Source organism: Tupaia chinensis, unplaced genomic scaffold (assembly GCF_000334495.1).
Source record: "Tupaia chinensis unplaced genomic scaffold, TupChi_1.0 Scaffold000248_1, whole genome shotgun sequence".
NCBI lineage: Eukaryota > Metazoa > Chordata > Mammalia > Scandentia > Tupaiidae > Tupaia > Tupaia belangeri.
Genome location: NW_006159726.1, coordinates 4,370,916 through 4,390,250, shown reverse-complemented (window position 1 = coordinate 4,390,250; position 19,335 = coordinate 4,370,916). Strand labels below are relative to the sequence as shown.

General features: G+C 38.5%; 1 protein-coding gene across 12 annotated transcripts in view; it reads right to left on the bottom strand.

Annotated features, from left to right (window-relative positions):
• Positions 1-19,335, bottom strand: part of CASK (calcium/calmodulin dependent serine protein kinase) — a 465,298-nt gene that overhangs the window by 87,339 nt on the left and 358,624 nt on the right. For all 12 annotated transcript variants that reach the window (XM_027772014.1, XM_027772015.1, XM_027772020.1 and 9 more), the window contains one exon: positions 11,620-11,741. In XM_027772014.1, the coding sequence (XP_027627815.1) occupies positions 11,620-11,741 (122 nt within the window). The remainder of the gene's footprint in view (positions 1-11,619; positions 11,742-19,335) is intronic.

The window sequence follows — 19,335 nt, the reverse complement described above, 5'->3', positions numbered from 1 at the left end:
TTATGAGAAAATGTTTGAAGGACCACAAAAAAAAAAAAAAAAAAAGAAAGCAGCTATGTTCTTAGATCATGAATGCTCCAAGCCACCCAGCTGAACATTTTTCAACTGAGCATATCACATTCCTTTCTGGGGGCAAACCCCTCCTCTTTCCTTGAGAAGAGCATAAAGCAGAATCAGTACTTTGTTGCACTTTTAAAGGCTTTTTGAAAATTCCTTTGCCTTCTGGTAAAGTTGGCTATGGAGCCACAGAAAGAGAATGGCATTCAGTGGGTACTGGGACAAGCTGATGAATTCTTCTTGGTATTCTAGAGTAAATTCTAAATCCCGTTTTAAGAAATGATTCATTGGAAGAAATAAGGGTACTGGAATGACTCCTGTAGTTAATACTACTTTCACAGAAAAGCACATATTCCTTTTACAAAGTTATACAATATACATGGGATCTTCAAAAAATGTCATGAAAAATGCACGTCATGAGAAAGCTATGCACGGATTTCAAAAATTTTTTGCACCAAAATAAACTTACACTTTAAATCTTTTTTTTTTTAACATTGTTAGAGGCAATGGGTGCTTACCAGAAAGACAGAGAGAGAAAGGGAGAAAGCACCCCCACAGTGGGACATAGTCATGTCAAAATCCTTTCTCCCCCATTTCTCCTTTCTGTCAGGAATTTGGCATGCATGCACATGTGCCCAGTGTGTTTCTCAAGTTGCTAGAGCTAGGATTTGAACCACAATTAGCCATGTGGGATTTGGCTCTCTTAACCACTAGGCCATGGGGCCAGCCCAAACTTGTACTTTAATTCCATTTTATCCATGAGCTTCTTAAAGTCCCCTGGCAGATGCTAACTTTGGACCCAGAAAGAGAAACTGCATGGAAATGGAACTAAGGTGGTTTCCTACTATTGGACATGCTGTTTTTAGCAGTTGTTTTTTTTCCTATTATATAATTATTCACCACACAGATTGATATTGGATGAATGGAGAAACAAAATGGGGCATATACATACAATAGAATATTATTCAGTCTTAAAAAGGAAGGCAATTCTGACACATGCTGCAACATGGATGAGGATATTATGCTAAATGACATAAGCCAGACACGAAAGGAAAAATACTGCATGATCCCACTTAGATGAGGTACCTTGAGTATTCAAATTGATAGAGAACAGGAAGTAGAACGGTGGCGGTCAGGGGCTAAAGAGAGGGAGGAATGGAAAGTATTTTTTTTTCTAGAGCTTTTTGCCTTAGGGTGCATGTGCTCACTGGAGAGAGAGAGAGACAGAGACAGAAACAGTGAGAAGGAAAGTGAGAAATCACCTTCCAGGGGTGATGGCCATGCCACAATCCCTTCTCCTCCACTCTCTTTCCAGAATCTTGGGCATGTACACACATATACACTGTGTGATTTTGAAGCTACTGGGTCCAGGGCTCAAATCAGTCGGCCATGTGGGAGTTCAGCAATGTAACTGCTATGCCATTTGCTGGTCCCCAAAAGTGAGTATTTAATGTGTGTAGAGATTCAACTAGGGAAGATGAAAGAGTTTTGGAATGGATAATGATAATGGTGGTACAACAAAATGAATGTACTTAATGCCAACAAACTGTATGAATACTTAGAAATGGTTAAAATGATACATTTTAGGGGCTAGCAGGTGCTGTGGTGATTAAAGTTGAAGTGGCTGGATTCCTACATGGTTGACTGGTTCGAGTCCTGGACTAAGTGTCTTGAAAATCACTGCAGGCATGTGTTGTGTGTGTGTGGCCAAAATCCTGAGAGGAAAATGGAGGAGAAAGGATTGCAGTGTGGCCATCCCCTCTCAGGGGTGACTTCTCACTCTCCCTCTGTCTATCTCCTCTCCGGCCAGTGCATATGCCCTATGGCAGAAAAAAAAAGACAAATTTTATGTTATGCATATTTTATCACAATAAAAAAGACCAAATCGACATGTTAAACAAAATTTGTGAAGAAGCGGTGAACTTTGGGAAATGGCAAATAGTATCTGAATACACTGGGTCATTGGGAAAATCGTGATGCATTTTTGCATAGAAAAAGAGAGAAAAATATGTCCTGACTTTCCTGACGACCTAGTGTTACTTCCTCTCGTTTCTTCTCACTTTTCAAAGTTATACTGAGGTGCCATTTATAAACCACATCACTAGCCTGTTTTAAGTGTACTATTCGATAATTTTTATTAAATTTATACATACAGTGGTGCAACCACCATCTCAACCCAGTTTTAAAACACTTATTTAACCTTCCAAAATTCCTTTGTGTTGTATCTATGAACTCTTTGCCTAACCTATGGTATTGAAGGTTTATTCCTATATTTTTCCTTTAAAAGTGTTAGTCTCTTACAATGGAGCTATGATCCATTTTGAGGTAATTTTTGTGGATGGATGAGAGAAGGTCTAAATAATTTCACTGCATATTCAGTTGCTCCAGTATCACAGCATATCAATTAAATCATGTTGTATCATTTAAATTTTTGGTGGACGTTACATGCACTCCCCAGAGAGAAATAGGGATAGGAGAAAGAACCCTCTATGGGGAATGGTCGTGCCACAATCCTTTTTCCTCCATTGCTCCCTCCTTTCAGGATTCTGGGCATACAAGCACATGTACCCAGCATCTTTCTTAAACAGTTGGGTCTTGGACTTGAACTGCATGGTTAGTTGTGTACGATCCAGCTGGTTTAATTACCAGGCTACAAAGCTTGCCCACCTCCAGCATTATTTAAAAAAGAGAGAATCCCTTTCCCATTTAATTGCCTTGATGCCTTTTTTGAAAATCAATTAACTATAAATGTGAGAGTCTATTTCTGGACTCTATAATGTCCCATTGATCTATATGTCTCTTCTTACACTAAAATTGTACTATTTTAATTACTGTAGCATCACAGTAAGTTCTGAAAACAGTCTTCCTACTTTCTTTTTATTTATTTAATTTTGTTATTATTATTATTATTTTAAAATTTGACCAGAAAGAGAAAAAGGGAAAGTGAGAAAACAAGCCATGTGTGCTGAGCAGAGAAAGAGAGAGAGAGAGAGAGAGAGAGAGAGAGAGGCACGATGAGAAATCATCTTTCAGGGAAGATGACCACACTGCAATCCCTTCTTCTTTATTTTTCATTCAGGATTTTTGGCATGCATGCACATATTCCCAGCATGTTTTTCCCGCCGGGTCTGGGACTTGAACCACGAAGGCAGCTAAATGGGGTCCAGTGCCTTAACTTCCATGTTACCTGCTGACCTGACTATATTTTTCTTTTTAATAATTGTCTAATATTTCCATATAAATTTTAGGATCACCTTGTCAATGACTACAAAGAAATCCTGCTGGAATGTTAATAAGAATTGCTGAGAATCTTCAGATCAATATGCAGAAAATTGCTCTTAACAATGTTGAGTATTCCAATTCATCAATATACATCTCTCCATTTATTTAGACCTTATTTCCTCTCTTTTAGCAACATTTTGTAGTTCCTGGTGTACAATTCTTTGTTGAATTGACTCCTAAGTATTTTATTCTTTTCTTATGATAATGTAACTATTTCTTTAATTTTACTTTCAGATTATTTGTGTTGCTTGTTTATGAAAATACACATAATTTTAATATACTGATCTTTTGTCTTGTGAGCCTGCTAAACTTGCCTATTCTAGTAGATTTCTTTGTGGATTCTTTAGGATTTTCAACATGTAAGATCAAATTTCTTTTCTTTTCTTTCTTTCTTTTTTCTTTTGGAGAAGTTTTTGCTATAGGGCGCATGTGCTCACCAGAAAGACAGAGAGAGACAGAGGCAGAAAGCGAGAAATCATCCCCCCGAAGGGGAGATGGTCACACCGTAATCCCTTCTCCTCCATTCTCCTCTCGGGATCTTGGGTACCCACGCACACGCGCCGGGTGTGAGTTTAAGCTACCAGGTCCGGGACTTGAACCACGGTCGACTACATGGGAGTCCAGCAACATAGCCATTATGCCAACTGCTGGTCCTGTATGATCACATTTCTAGGGAAGAACAATTTTACTTCTTTCTTTCCAATCTTCATTGCTTTGAATTCCTTTTTCTACTCTTACTGCACTGGCCAGAACTGCTATTACAATGTTGAACAGAAGTGGTAACAGTGAATAATCCTTGATTTGTTCCTGGTTTTATTAGTTTTTTATTGCTGCTTAGCAAATTACCACATGTTTGGCAGCATGTTTTCTGTGTGTTTATTTGTTTTGCTAAGCTTATTGACAGCTATATTAAGAAAGAGAAACTATTTGGAAAATATTTACAACACACAATTACTTCTAGCTCTCAGGTATATTCTTTTCACTTCATGTAATACTTTTCTACTGGCAATGATACTTTAATACACTGATGGAAACAGATGTGGGAGTGTTTGCCTATCCAGTTAGAGTGGAATGAGAGACCCTCCCCCAAACCCCCAAACCAAAGGGAGCACTCCTACACTTCAATCTATAGCCCCAGGAAACAAGGAGCACACAGAACTCCCACCAGTGGCCAGAAGCCCACTACCCAGCTGGTTTCATATTTGCTGAAGCCGACTCTTAAGATCATATGGGGGGCCACCAGGAGGCAGGGTGGTTAACATGTTGGACTCCCACTTAGCCGGCTATGGTTCAAGTCCTGGAACTGGTGACTTGCTTTCTCACTTTCTCTCTTTCTCTCTGTCACTCTAGTGAGAATATGTGCCCTATAGCAAAATTAAAAAAAAAATAATTAAATGATTCTTTTTTTCTTTAAGTTATTTAATTTAATTTTATTTATGCATTTCTTTATTATTTTTTTAATGTGACCAGAGAGAGAGAGAGAGAGAGAGAGAGAGAGAGAGAGATAGGGGAGATAGGGAAAGGGAGAAAGCAAGCCACCAGGTCTGGGACTCAAACCATAGTTGGCTATGTGGGAGTGTCCAGAGCCTTAACCACACCACCTACTGGTCCCAAATTAAATAATTCTTAAGGGGGGGAAAAAAAAAGATCAGATGGGACCCTGAGAAGTTACCAGTAGTTCATCTTCTGATATATTATTTATTATTCCAGACATTTAAGTGAAAATTGATTGGACTAAAAATTCATGGGAACATTATCTTTGGTATTTCCTGACTGGTAATCTCTTTAAACATCCAAACTTAACATTGTATGCATTTATTTCTCAGATCACAAATTGCTCAAAAACATTATTACCAGATTATTGTAGAGGTTTCATTTTTTTTGACCTCTGAGTTCTAAAAATACAATCCTCTAAATATGACTACTAATTGAATGTCATCTCAAAAAAGCAACATAGTACAAAAAATCAAGAGTTATAGTTTTCCAGTGCTAACCCCAGGCCAGATGGAAAGCTCTAACTCCCATTAAACAGTAAAAAGTTATAGAAAATTTGTCAGCCATATAAAATATAGGAGTCCAAAGATCAACTTATTTCTAATGCAATATTTAAAAATATTAATTATAAGTCTACTTGTAAATTAATATAATAAAGACTTCTAAATTAGGTTGCCAATGTAGTTAGTTTTTTTCCTTTATTATTCTAATGATTGATTATATTTTTAGAGAACATATTTTAAGGCTTCCCTCAAAGAATCTTAATTAGGCGGGGTATCACATTTAGTATGGAAACAGCAGTATGTAACAAATGCTAACAGCTGTTTAGAGGTATGACAGATGGTGGGTGAATGTTTAAAACTTTGTCAAAGTTTGGCAGAGAGGGATAATTATGCCATTTAACAATGTTTTGTAACATCATTGAATTACAAAGTAAACATTCATTCTGTAACAGGAAAATTTCTACACAAAATTGAGAAGACAGAACTATCACCAAATAACATTGGCCAAATGCTTTTCAGCTGAAAAACCACCTAAAACTCATCCGCTAACTGACCCCTTCAATATATCACACAAAAATCCCAGCCCACAACTGAGTTAACATATCATTAAAAGACATAAACTGCACTTTAACACTTTTTAAGAAAGTAATCATGTCAGGGTAACAGTTTATTATTTCATATTACCTTTGTGTAACTTGTACTCACATCTGAATAATTAATTTGGGGTAGGATCAGTTTTCCATGCTGTACTGGGTTAGACAGTCTCCCCTCAAAAATTTTACTCAGAACCTCAGAATGTGACCTTATTTGGAAAAGGGGGCCTTTGTAGATGTAATTAAGGTGAGGTCATATTGGATTAGGGTACGCCCTAAATCCAGTGACCGATGTTTTTATAAGGCCATGTTTAGACACAGACACATGCACATAGACAGAATGACATACAACATCCAAGGTAGGGACTGAAGTGATGTGTCTACAAGCCAAGGAACGTCAGGGACTGTAGGTAACCACCAGAAGCTGGAAGAGGCAATTGGAAGGATTCTTTCCTGGAGCCTTTGGAGGGAGCATGTGCCTGCTGACACCTTGATTTAGGACTCACTAGCCTCCAGAACTGTGACAGAACACATTTGTCATTTTAAGCCACCCAGTTTGTGGTGCCCGGTTATGGTGGCCCTAGCAAACTAATACACATGCCAAACTAGTTTACTGAAACTGATGCTAGCACCAGTGCTTTTCATTTTTAAATGCAGACATGCTGGAAAGCACTGGACCAAACAGTCCTTCCTCATGCCTTTGTATTTCTTCTCACAACTGACAGGCAGCATATGTAAGTTAGGGCGAAACTGGTTGGATGGCATTTAGAGATTTCTGGATCCATCTTTAACTGCAGATTAAATAACATGTGTTCGACAAGAATTCAAGTGAGAAAACATTTCGCCTCAGTGGAATCAGAGTATTTCTCCTTTTGTTTTAACGCAAATTCCTTAAACATGGCAGTAGTTTGGTTTTTTTCAAACAAATTCAAATACTTCTTTGAATTTTGTTATTAATTTAAAAGGCATGACTAGAAAAAATAAAAATCCTAGATGATTTTTAGTCTTCCCTAGGATTCTGATCTGTTTCTTTTCATTGACTTATAAAAATTCTGGTTTCAAACTTAGCTTTTTATAGTATTAATGAATTAATGGACATTAATATAAATTAACGTGAACAAAGATATTTCCTAAAATGGTTCAGTGGGATTAAGTAACTTTACCACAATCCACAAAATTAGGCCACTGGGTGTCACGACTAGGAATCCTTAAACAAGAATCAGTTTTGATTTGCAAAACAGAATAATCCCAAACCAAGCATGAGATATGGAACATTTCCATGTTTCTTCCTTAGAAAGAAAGAAGAACGAATGGCCAAGATTTGAAAAGCTTTTTCTCAAAAGCTGGTCATATCCATGTTCCTTTCTGTATGCATACCACAAGCATTAAAGTATTATTATTTTTTTTTTTTCAGAGATTTTCACTATAGGGCACGTGCACTCGCCAGAAAGATAGAGAGAGACAGAGAGACAGAAAGTGAGAAATCACCCCCCAGGGGGGATGGCCACGCCGCAATCCCTTCTCCTCCATTCTCCTCTCGGGATCTTGGGCACGCACACACACGCGCCCGGCGTGAGTTTTAAGCCACCAGGTCTGGGACTTGAACCACAGTCGACTACATGGGAGTCCAGTGACAAAGCCATTATGCCAACTGCTGGTTCCCAAAGTATTATTTGTTGTAATGGTGAAATTTCTTGATCTCATTTGAATACGGCAGACATATGAATACCTTATTGGAACGTAGCCTGTGAACAAGAGCTTAATAAGTCTTACTTATGAGATGTAGGGTATGACGGCACGTTTCATTTAAGGATGCTCAGTCTGGATACTAGTACCACATGTATCCACCCATTGCCCAGGGCTCGCCCTCACAGCCAGTCATTTCAGGAGTGTGCTGGGGTTCATGTGTAGCACCTATTTCCAAAATCTGGAAGATGCTGTATCTTTTATTTTCAAAGAATTATTTAATTTTATTTGTTATTATTATTATCTTAATTTGCTATAGGGCACGTATGCTTACCAGAGAGAGAGAGAAGAAAGAGAATGCAAGACGCCAGGTTTGGGACTCGAACCACGGTTGGCCATGTGGGAATCCAGCTCTTTAACCACTATGCTACCTGCTAGCCCCAATGCTGTATCTTTTTAATGGGCATGGTTCATTTTCAGGCCAACAGTTCCTCTTCAAATTGAACTGCAGACACTCATAATGCAGATGCTTCTTTAGGTTTATAATGGGAAAAAGGCCAAAGGAAATTTAAGTACGTTTTTCCTAACTATAATGTATGAATCTCTTCTGAAATTATGACCATTTGTACCAAATAGTGCAGCAGTTATACCAAATGACTGTTTCCAGTGATTTCTGAGAAGTTCAGCATAGAGGCAAAGTGGTAAACTGGCTCAGTCTACACGTTCAGTTGGTGCCTGAATATCTGCCCTTCCCTGTGCAAATCAGCAATGTTCTTGCAGCTCCTCTGTGCCTTGAGCTTGGTGTGATCAGATACTTTGTTATATTGGTCTAAAAAATACAACTCTGAAAACTGATTTGAGGGGATCAGCATTTGGTGTGGACCGTGGTTTGAGGCCCAGACCTGGCAGATTGAAAATCATGCCAGCACGTGTGTGCGTGTCCAAAATCCTGAGAGAAGAATGGAGGAGAAGGGGCTGCAGCATGCCCATCCCTCAAGGGGGATGATCTCTCACTTTCCCTCTCTCTGTCTCTGTCTGTTTCTCTCTGGTAAGCACATGCATCCTATAGCAAAGACCTTAAAAAAGAAAACTGATTTGTGTACCTCTGAGCCTGAAAGTTATAAAAAGTTTTCAGTCTCAGGAGGTCAGTAATCTACCTGGTAATGACTTAACCATTGACTGTGCTGAAATAAACCAAATCTCCACACACCACTGCTGCTGCTTCCAAATACTCCACTAACTAATCCTAGTATGACTTCTGTGGGAAATTTACAATTGTGAAACCTTTCTATGTCATATGAATAATTCTAGTGAAAAATAAATATTTAAAGAATCAATGAATGGAGGTCAAATTCTAATTTCAATTACAGGATAATAACAATTATGGTAACAGTAATGATGATGGTGATGATGATAGTAGTGATGAAATAGAAGCTCGTGACAATGAAATGCTGTGAGCTTTCCACAAAACAGCTTTCAAAGACTTTCAGGTGCCCAAAGAAAGTAACAGTTATTTGAAATAAACGTAATCTAGTATGTCCTTAAATTACTTAAAATAAATTACATTCACTAAAGAGAAGATCTCATTCTTATCTTCCTACGCACACTTCTTTTTTTTTTTTTGGAGAGGTTTTCGCTGTAGGGTGCGTGCGCTTGCCAGACAGACAGAGAGAGACATAGAGACAGAAAGCGAGAAATCACCCCCCAGGGGGGATGGTCACGCTGCAATCCCTTCTCCTCCATTCTCCTCTCGGGATCTTGGGCACGCACGCACACGCGTCCGGTGTGAGTTTTAAGCCACCGGGTCCAGGACGCAAACCACGGTCGACTACGTGGGAGTCCAGCGACATAGCCATTACGCTAACTGCTGGTCCCCTCCCTCCCTACGCACACTTCCAAACTATATTAGCCAGCCATTAGGTTGTCGGGAAAATCATGATGCATTTTTGCATAGGAAAACATAGAAAAATACATCATGACTTTCCTGATGCATGTGACTAGTACTTATCAATGGAATGTGGGCAAAAATGATACAGCCCATTTCAAACATGACTTTGCAAGATTCTCCCCCACGTTCTCTCTTCCATCTGCTTGCTGAGGGCAAAGAACACAGAGGAAGACTCCAAGACCCTGGGAGATAGCAGAGCCACATGATAGAAGATGCCTGGCACTTGAGGGACAGTATGGAGGAGATCTCCTATACCTACCTGCATTGGACTGTGAGGTGAGCAAGAAGTGAGCTTTCATTTTGCTAAGCCACTCAGATTTTAAGATTACATATTGTAACAGTCAGCCCTGATTAATATATACACTATGCAAACAAAAGGCCATGGGTAACCGAAAATTTGACAATTTATTTGATTTAACCAAATTTATGGAAAGTAGCAACTGTTAGGTAACTAAGACTGTGTGTGATGTTAAGTTGAAACAATACAATATTCTCAGCTTAGCTTTTCCCAAACTGGTCTTCAAAACAGGACTGGACAGGACTGTGAAATAAGTTTGGTGCCCAAGTTGGTTTAAGAAATGTTATTAATCAAAGTCAAACAGGTTTCTTTGCTTTAGGACATCTCTTAGCTGTCAATATACTGATGTCCATTGTGAGTTTATATAAAGGGAAAGAAGAATGTAGCATTTCTCCAACTTTACTTAGTCAATAAATAATGTAACCAATCAAGTTAAGATCTACTTTCCGATTCTGTATCATAGTGACACCCACTATTACTTCCCAAGCAATGTTCTATAGCATACATTCTGGGACATACTGCTTTAGTTTAATGTATATCATGTGGTGGATTACTAAGCATCAAACAATTGGGCAGCCTAAACAAATATCATTTTCTTTTTTTTGGGAGAGGTTTTTGTTATAGGGCGCGTGCGCTCACCAGACAGACAGAGAGAGACAGAGAGACAGAAAGTGAGAAATCACCCCCCAGGGGGGATGGCCATGCCACAATCCCTTCTCCTCCATTCTCCTCTCGGGATCTTGGGCACCGGGTCCAGGACGTGAACCGTGGTCGACTACATGGGAGTCCAACGACATAGCCATTATGCTAACTGCTGGTCCCTCATTTTCTTATTAAGGGAAGGTTTTTATTGTAAAAAGATTAATGTTTTAATACCATTAGAACCACTCAAGAATATTTTCACTGCTGAAATGAACTAAGTTCTCTAAGAAGGTATCATACTTAATATGTGACTGAAATGAAGGCAGACGTGAACAGTCAGCTTCAAGGTTTTCTTTGCATCACAATCTGCTGTCATTAGAGCCTGTCATAGGTAATGATGGAATATATCTTTATGCTTTAAGGAGGAGGCACTGAGTCTACGAACCCCAACAATGTTAAATATAAAATGTGTGTGCAAATACAGTCCACTGCACAATATGTCACTTTCTTTTCTCTTCCCTATCCTCATTGCCTGGGCCAAAAACAATGTTTAAAGCAATGAAAAGTGATCACAGCTAAGAGCAACGAATTCTTCTAATAAAGATACTTCAGCAAATGAGGGTTATATTTAATTTATTTTTTTATTATTTAATTTATATTTTATTTTATTTATTATTCACTATGACCAGCGAAAGACAAAGAGTAAGAGAGAGGGAGAGTAAGAAAGCAAGTTACCAGATCCAGGACTTGAACTGAGGTCAGCTGTGTGGGATTCCAGCACCTTAACCACCATGCCACCTGCTGGCCCCATGTATTCTATTCATTTAAAAAATTCACATACTGCTTGCATGCATTCTATCTATCTATAGGTGAAATATATAAATATATACATGTTTTTTTTCCCACTCTGGCTTACTAGACTACATTGCATTTGTATTACACATATACATTATTTCAATCATGAATGTATGATGGATGATTTCCTACATTTCTCATAGACTTAAGGCACTGAAAAAAAGTCCATTATGATGGACATCTGGAAATTCATATAAAGTTGAAAGGTATGCTCAATTTTCGATTTCAACAAAAAAGAAGAAAAAGACAAGACAGACTTACATCTAGTAGTGTGTGAAGATGTTGATCCTGGAAAACACTGTGTAGAAAATCTAGGTCCTTTTCGCTGCAGTCTGTAAGTGCGTGAATCTCTTCCAGGCTGTCCAGCACCTGAGAGACTGCTCCTAAGGGGGATAAATAGACAGAGCCAATACAGAAAGTCAGTGTCACACTGACCTTTGTTACCAATATGTTACACGTAACATCGGAACTAACATCAGAACGTCATAGCTAAGTAGTGTCTACCGAAGGACAGACTTGAGTATCTTATCATTTAGGAACACAGTCTTTTCAGTGACTTTGTATTAACGATCTATTTGTGTGCGCTTCAGTTTTCAAAGTAAACTGAAGCTTGTCGTATTTGCATTAAGGAAATTCATCAACTATTAATGAGCTACTAGAAGATCTGAGTGGAACAAGTTATACATCAGGAAGAGAGTACAGGTTTGTTTTGAATTGTTATGGAAACAACACAGGTCAGCCCTTTACAAGATGTGTTCCATCAAGAACTGAAGGTATATAGTTGGCTGTGGATCTGGAGGACAAATCTTTACCTAGCAACTTCTGCTGCTTCAAACAGATTCGGAATTTTTAAGGCTCAAATTTCAGTTAACGAAAATCCTAGTTCATTTCTTTTTCCCTTGACATGTGAAGTCAAGAGAACCAAAGTCTTTCTTATTCTGTCGGAGCCTTCTTATTCAGAAGACAAAGACAAAGGGTTGATTTACTAAGTGAGACTTCTAAATATATTACATTTTGAGGCAATTAATTTTTGTTGGGCAATACAGATATAAGCGCCACCACTTTCTTTAAATTTCCTCTGACAATCAGGAACCCAGGTGGGTAATGACAGGGAAAGATACATATCAAGGAGTAACAAAGTCATTTACACAGCCTTAAAGAAATGATCAGCTTATTTTACTCTGTAGACAACATAAACATCCATACTCCATAGAAAAAGAACCCGTGAAGCTGGGCTTCAGAACATTAGTATACACCAGAGAAACTCTAAGAGTAAGTACGTTCTATTGCATATTTAAGTCTTTGGATCAGTGGTTCTCCATCAGGGGCAATTTTGTTCAACATTTCTTAATGTCTGGAAATATTTTTGGTTGTCACAAGTGCAGGGGGAGTGTGCCTACTTGAATCTACTGGGTCGAGGCTGAGGATGCTGCTAAATATTCTACAATGCCTGGGACAGCACTCCTACAATAATTATCTGGCCTAAAATGTCAGTTGTGCTGAGGTTGAGAAATCCTGTTTTAGGATTTTTCTACTCTGGAACTCTATGCTGTCTCTAATTTTTGTCTTAGACCCCACCTACCCCTAGAGGTACTTATTGGCAAGAATGTGTATCAGTGCCACTTTTCTAGAAAGCAATCTCGTACCATATCAAAGAGCCTTGCAAATGCTCATATATCTAAATTTGGTAATTCCATTTACAAAAACCTAACTTAAGAAAAAAACAGAAGATTTATATACAAGGATATTTGTCATACAAAATGGAAAATAGGTCTAATGACTATAGCATGATTACATAAATTATTGGACGTCCTTCTAATGGAATATGTACCCAAAAGAAATTTGTTTTTGAAAACTTATAAAGGCATAGGGAAATCCCCATGATATAAATTTCAAGAAAGCAGAATACAAAACCATATAAATGATATATTCCCAATTATGATATAAAGTATATATGCAAATTTAGATATAAAAAGAACGAATATCAAAAGGGTAATAGTAGTTCTTTTATTTTTCCTTTCCAAGTTTTCTACAACAGCCCAAGCCCTCCCCCCCCAAAAAAGAGGAAAATAAAGAAAAAAAGTATATATAAGCTACTGATTTTTGTAGTAGTATTTAATGATGTTAAAGATTTAGGGCTTAAACCAAAAATGATGTGGCTATCCACATGGAGATTACTGTGGGTATTTTAAAAAATATGACCTTTTATTTTGAGATGAATTGCAGATTCACACGCAGTTGTAAAGAAATAATCCAAAGATTTCATGTATCATTTACCTATTTTCCTCAAATAATAACATCTCACAAAAATATAATACATTAATCACAACCAGAATATTGATACTGATTCAGTCAAACTATGGAACAGTCTATTATCACATGAATCCTGCATTTTATAGCTACATTCATTTCTCCTCTCTTACCCCTCCTAACCCCTGGAAACTACTAATCTGCTCTCCATTTCTATAATTTTTGTCAGTTTAAGGATGCTATATATTGGGTCATCAGGAAAGTCATGATGTATTTTTTTTTTTTTTTTTTTTTTGGAGAGATTTTCACTGTAGGGCGCGTGCGCTCGCCAGACAGACAGAGAGAGACATAGAGACAGAAAGCGAGAAATCACCCCCCCAGGGGGGATGGTCACGCCGCAATCCCTTCTCCTCCATTCTCCTCTCGGGATCTTGGGCACGCACGCACACGCGCCCGGCGTGAGTTTTAAGCCACCGGGTCCGGGACACGAACCGCGGTCGACTACGTGGGAGTCCAGCGACATAGCCATTACGCTAACTGCTGGTTCCCAATGTATTTTTGCATAGAAAAACAGAAAAAATACATCATGATTTTTCTGACAGCCTAATAAAAGAAACCACAAAAGACAACCGAGAGAGAAAATAGTCTAAAGCAGTCTAGCTTATATGGCCCAGGGGAAGATATGGGTGTGGAATCTCTGTTACATCCCCTGCATACATGTCTAAAATAATTATTCAAGGACACATCATAACAAAGAGTTCCCTGACCAGCAAGCTGTGAAAACAGGTAACTCCAGGTTCTCCACAAACCATACATTATATGTTATGGCCTACTTCCTACCTGTCATAATGTTCCTAAAATGTATATGAGATGATAGAAAGCCCATTAGCAGTTTATGCTATTTTTTTTTTAAGGTTTTTGCCATAGGGTGCATGTGCTCACCAGAGAGAGACAGTTAGAGGGAAAGTGAGAAATCATCCTCAAGGAGGTTGGCTGCATTGCAATCCCTTCTCCTCCCATCTATTGCAATCCCTTCTCCTCCATTCTCTGCTCGCAGGTTTTTGTTCTCTCTCACACACACACACACACACACACACACACACACCCAACATGATTTTCAAGCTGCCAGGTCCAGGGTTTGAACTGTGGTCGACCATGTAGGAGTTCAAGGCCTTAACCACCATGCCACCTGCTGGTCCCTTGTGCTCTTCTTATGAGCCAATATAAATTCTTGAGATAAGATAAACTTTCATAACCCCCTCCTTTTCTCCATTTTTACTTTATAATCTAGGCCATTCTGGTGAACTTGGATTCCAGCAACTGTTCACCCAGAAGGCTGTACACAGTCCTGGTTGGAATGGACTCTTTGTATATGCATTTTGATTTGACATTTTTTTTAAAAAAAGGGTAACGTCAGCAACAGAAGGTGGTATGGTGGTTAAGGCACTGGACTCCCACATGGCTGACTGCGGTTTGAGTCCTGGACGTGGCGGCGTTGAAAACACTCCCGGTGCATGCCCAAATTCCTGAGAGGAAAATGGAGGAGAAGGGGTTGCAACATGACCAGGCATGGCCATTCCCCCCGGAGGGTGATTTCTTGCTTTCTGTCTCTCTGGGGGAGGCACACACCCAAAAAAAAAAAAAAAAAAAAAAAAAAAAAAAGAAGAAGAAAAGAAAAAGAAAAAAAAAAGTTGACATTACCCTTTTGGGATTGGCTTTATTTACCCAGCATATTTCTCTGGAGATATTAATACATTCAAGCTGCTGTGTATATTAACATTTGTTCCTGGTTGGAAAAGAACTGGAACAAGGCCTTATTGGGTCAGACGATAATCAAAATCTTTACTGAATGCTTTTGCTTTTTGCCAGGTGCTAGGAAGGTAGTTCAGAGAAAACAGAAATATGATTCCTGGTTTTGAGGAAGGGGCTCTCAGTCCTGTGTGTGTGAACTAGGCATACTACACCCTGAAATAGACAACATGGAGGAGGAAAAACCAAAGTGGTACATGAATACGTTCCTCAGGGAGCTGCTGGGGCAGCCTCAGAGAGGAGGTGGATGAGCAGGACCTCATTATCTCCACAGGGTTGAGTCTGTGCTGAAGGGTGCAGCGGATGCTTTTGCTGGAAAGCACAAAGGCATCTGTGAGCTTGCATTTCCAGCGGGCAAGATCCACAGTCTAACAAGTCTTCTAAGCCTCCATAGGTCTGTCACTCCTTCCGAACTGATTTATGTTATAGTCTTCCCTGTGATTCACTTGGTGGGTTCTCAATCACGAAAAGAAGCATTTCCCTAATTGTACTCAAGTTGCCTATTTCAAGCTCTGAAAAGTATCCCTGATTTTAAGTTTCTGTAATTTGGTAGAAATCTAGTTTTCATTCCATCTTTCCAAATGGAATCGACATATTTTTGGCTTAACCTCAAAATCTTTCTTCACTCTTGATCGTTTTAATACCTTTTTTTTTTTGGAGAGATTTTTGCTATAGGGCGTGTGTGCTCGCCAGACAGACAGAGAGAGACAGAGAGACAGAAAACAGGAAATCACCCCCCAGGGGGGATGGCCACGCCGCAATCCCTTCTCCTCCATTCTCCTCTCGGGATCTTGGGCACGCACGCACACGCGCCCGGTGTGAGTTTTAAGCCACCAGGTCCGGGACACGAACCGCGGTCGACTACGTGGGAATCCAGCGACATAGCCATTACGCTAACTGCTGGTTCCCATAATGAAAATTATTTTAATACTTATATTTGAGTAACAATTTATAATTTGCAGTGTGCCTTTACACTTGCTACCTTATGTGATTCTACACTAACCCTGGCCTATATGTGAGGTCTTTCTTTTTTCCCCCAATAATTATTTATTTCATTTTATTTATTATTATTTTTTAATTTGCTATAGGACACCTGTGCAAGAGAGAGAGAGAGAGAGAGAGAGAGAGAGAGAGAGAGAGAAAGAAAGTGAGAGAACAAACCACCAAGTCTGGGTTTTGAACCGTAGTCAGTCATGTGGGAGTCTAGTGCTCCAATTACCACACCACTTGTTGGCCTCTGGTGAGTGTTTTTATATTTAAAAATCTGAGGCTCAGTAGGGTCAAGTGATCTGTTCAAGGGCTACAGGTAGTGAGCAGAAAAGTGAATCCTAGAACCTAGGTCTCTGACTCCTCCTTTAATGGCCCTTCTACTAGAGACTGCTGCCCCCACCCCCCAAAACAAAACAAAACAAAATAAAACAAAATATATTTTACTCTCAGAAATGCATTGGGCTAATTTACATTTAGTAATGAGGTGATAACCAATTTCTATTCTCTATTTAATTTCAATTTTGTTTACTATATAAGGCCCCCTTTTTAGACCTTCGTCCAAACTTTCATACTGATGAATTTATTAGAAGTAATTATACCCTGCCTCCAAAACAGAACTTTGCTTTTTAGAAAAATTCATTTGGTTCTCAAGTGTGTATCTAAAAATCAGGTTTAGAATCACACTTCTTTTTTTCTTTTTGAGGTTTTTGCCCCAGGGCTCAAGTGTTTGTCAGAGAGATAGGATAGTGAGAGGGAAAGTGAGAAATCACCCCCCCCCATGGGTGGTGGTGGTGGTGGCCACACTGCAATCCCTTCTTCTCCATCATCCTTTCGAAATTTTGGGCACATTCGCACATGTGCCTGGCTTGTTTTCCAAGATTCTGGGTCCAGGACTCAAACCATGAACTTGGCCATGTGTGATCAAGCTGCTGTCAACACCATGGTACCTGGCTGGCTTGAGAATCACGTATTTTAACTTTGAACAATTCTACTTCTTGAAAGATTCTCACCAATAACAAACTGCAAAAGTTTTTTTGCTACTCTTGTGAAATAACCTTCAAAAAAGTATAAATATGTCAAATGTTTTAAAAATGTTTTCTAAGCCTATTTCTTTCAAGGGGAATGTGCTTTTAAGGTCAATAAAAGCTTTGAGTCTAGAACAATTTCATTACAAGAGTGGGAAAGTCTCATAAAAAAGTTGACTGAGTAAAAATAACCCAAAAGGAGGACAGAAAAATAAACAGAAGAATGTTTAAAAAGTCCTCAGTGTCAAAGTAGGCTGAATTTGTCCTACAACTTTTCCTTTCTACATTTTAGTATGCAAAATTTTAAATATATAGAAATTTGAAAGAATGAACCACCTAGGTCCTGCAATTATTAACAGTTGCTGTATCTGCTTTGTTACGTGTTTGTCCGTCCATCCAGCCCTCCATTTACCTTTTCATTTCATTCACTTCAAAGTAAATGGCAGAATGGCCAACATTAGTACACTGTACCTGCTCAAACTCTTCAGCAAAGATTTCAAGTATTTTTTTGTCTCTCTCAGGTATGATTTACAAGTCTGTCTCTTTTTAAAGGTTTATTAATTTATTTCTTCCAGAGAGACAGAAATCTAGACAGAGAAAGAGAGACAGCCCCCCATCCCAGACTTCATGCTGCCCCCAACCCTGTCTTAGCCAGACCAGATCATGGACACACATGTGCATGTCTAGGGTGCATAGGAAGGCCTAGGGATGTGAACCCGGGGCCTTTCTATTAGGGCTCAGCAGAGTTTTGCCTTACTGTTGTGCCTCTACCCAGCCCAGAAATACATAAATATTTTTTTAAAAAAGAATTATTTATGTAATTTAATTTATTATTATTGTTATTATTATTATTTTAAAATTTGCTATGGAGCATGTACATGCACTCAAGAGAGAGAGAGAGAAAGCAAGCCATGAGGTCTAGGACTTGAACTGCAGTTGGTCATATGGGAGTCCAGCACCTTAACCACCATGCTACCTGCTGGCCCCAGAAACATACAACTCTGAAGTGTACCATTCAATGAGTTTCGTTATACCTATGTTTTGTGTGTGTGTGTGTGTGTGTGTGTGTGTGTGTGTGTATGTGCGCACGCACAGTTATTTCAATAAAGATTTGTGTGTATTTCCTAATTCTATGGATAGCTATGAAACCCAATATAACTGAGCAAATGCAACATCTAAATCTAGTCTAGTAATCAATAACTTCTCTTTCCTTATATTAGTGATCCATCCACACACTAGGTCACTCACTACATATAGATTCTTATTACCCACTCAATCAAAGCTCTATGTTGTAAGTATAATAAGATTTAAAAATCTGCTTACTAAGGTATACTTAACATTTACCAATTTGAATGTATATTGTCATCATTCTGAAAAGAAATTTCTCTTAACCGTCTATAGTCATTCTCTTCTTCCCATAGACACCCCTTGTCAAAAGCTTTAATTTTCACTGCACAAAGCAAATTTAGGATATAAAACAAGTTATAAGCAACAGTTCTATAATAGAAACTGTATTTTAGATGTAAGCATTTGTGCTACATTCAATTCAAGTTAAGAAAACTTATATATGGTATAAGTTTTACATTCTTTATGAATAGATTACGACACAGATGCCTTGAAATTAATTAGTTAAAAGAAGTAAACTCTGCATCTTTATTCTGTGATTCTATAATTCTAATGCATTTTGCTTATGGAAATCGTCTATTTCCAAATAGCAGGATCTTCGAAAATAATTTTTTAAAAATACTTTAAACATCTTGCTAGAGGGTAAGTGTTTGTTTTATGTAAAGCTTTGTGACTAAGAAAAAGAATTATTGATACCTCCAAGATGTTCATTTCCAAATGACATGATGGGTTTGCCTATATACATACATACATACATATATATATATATATATATATA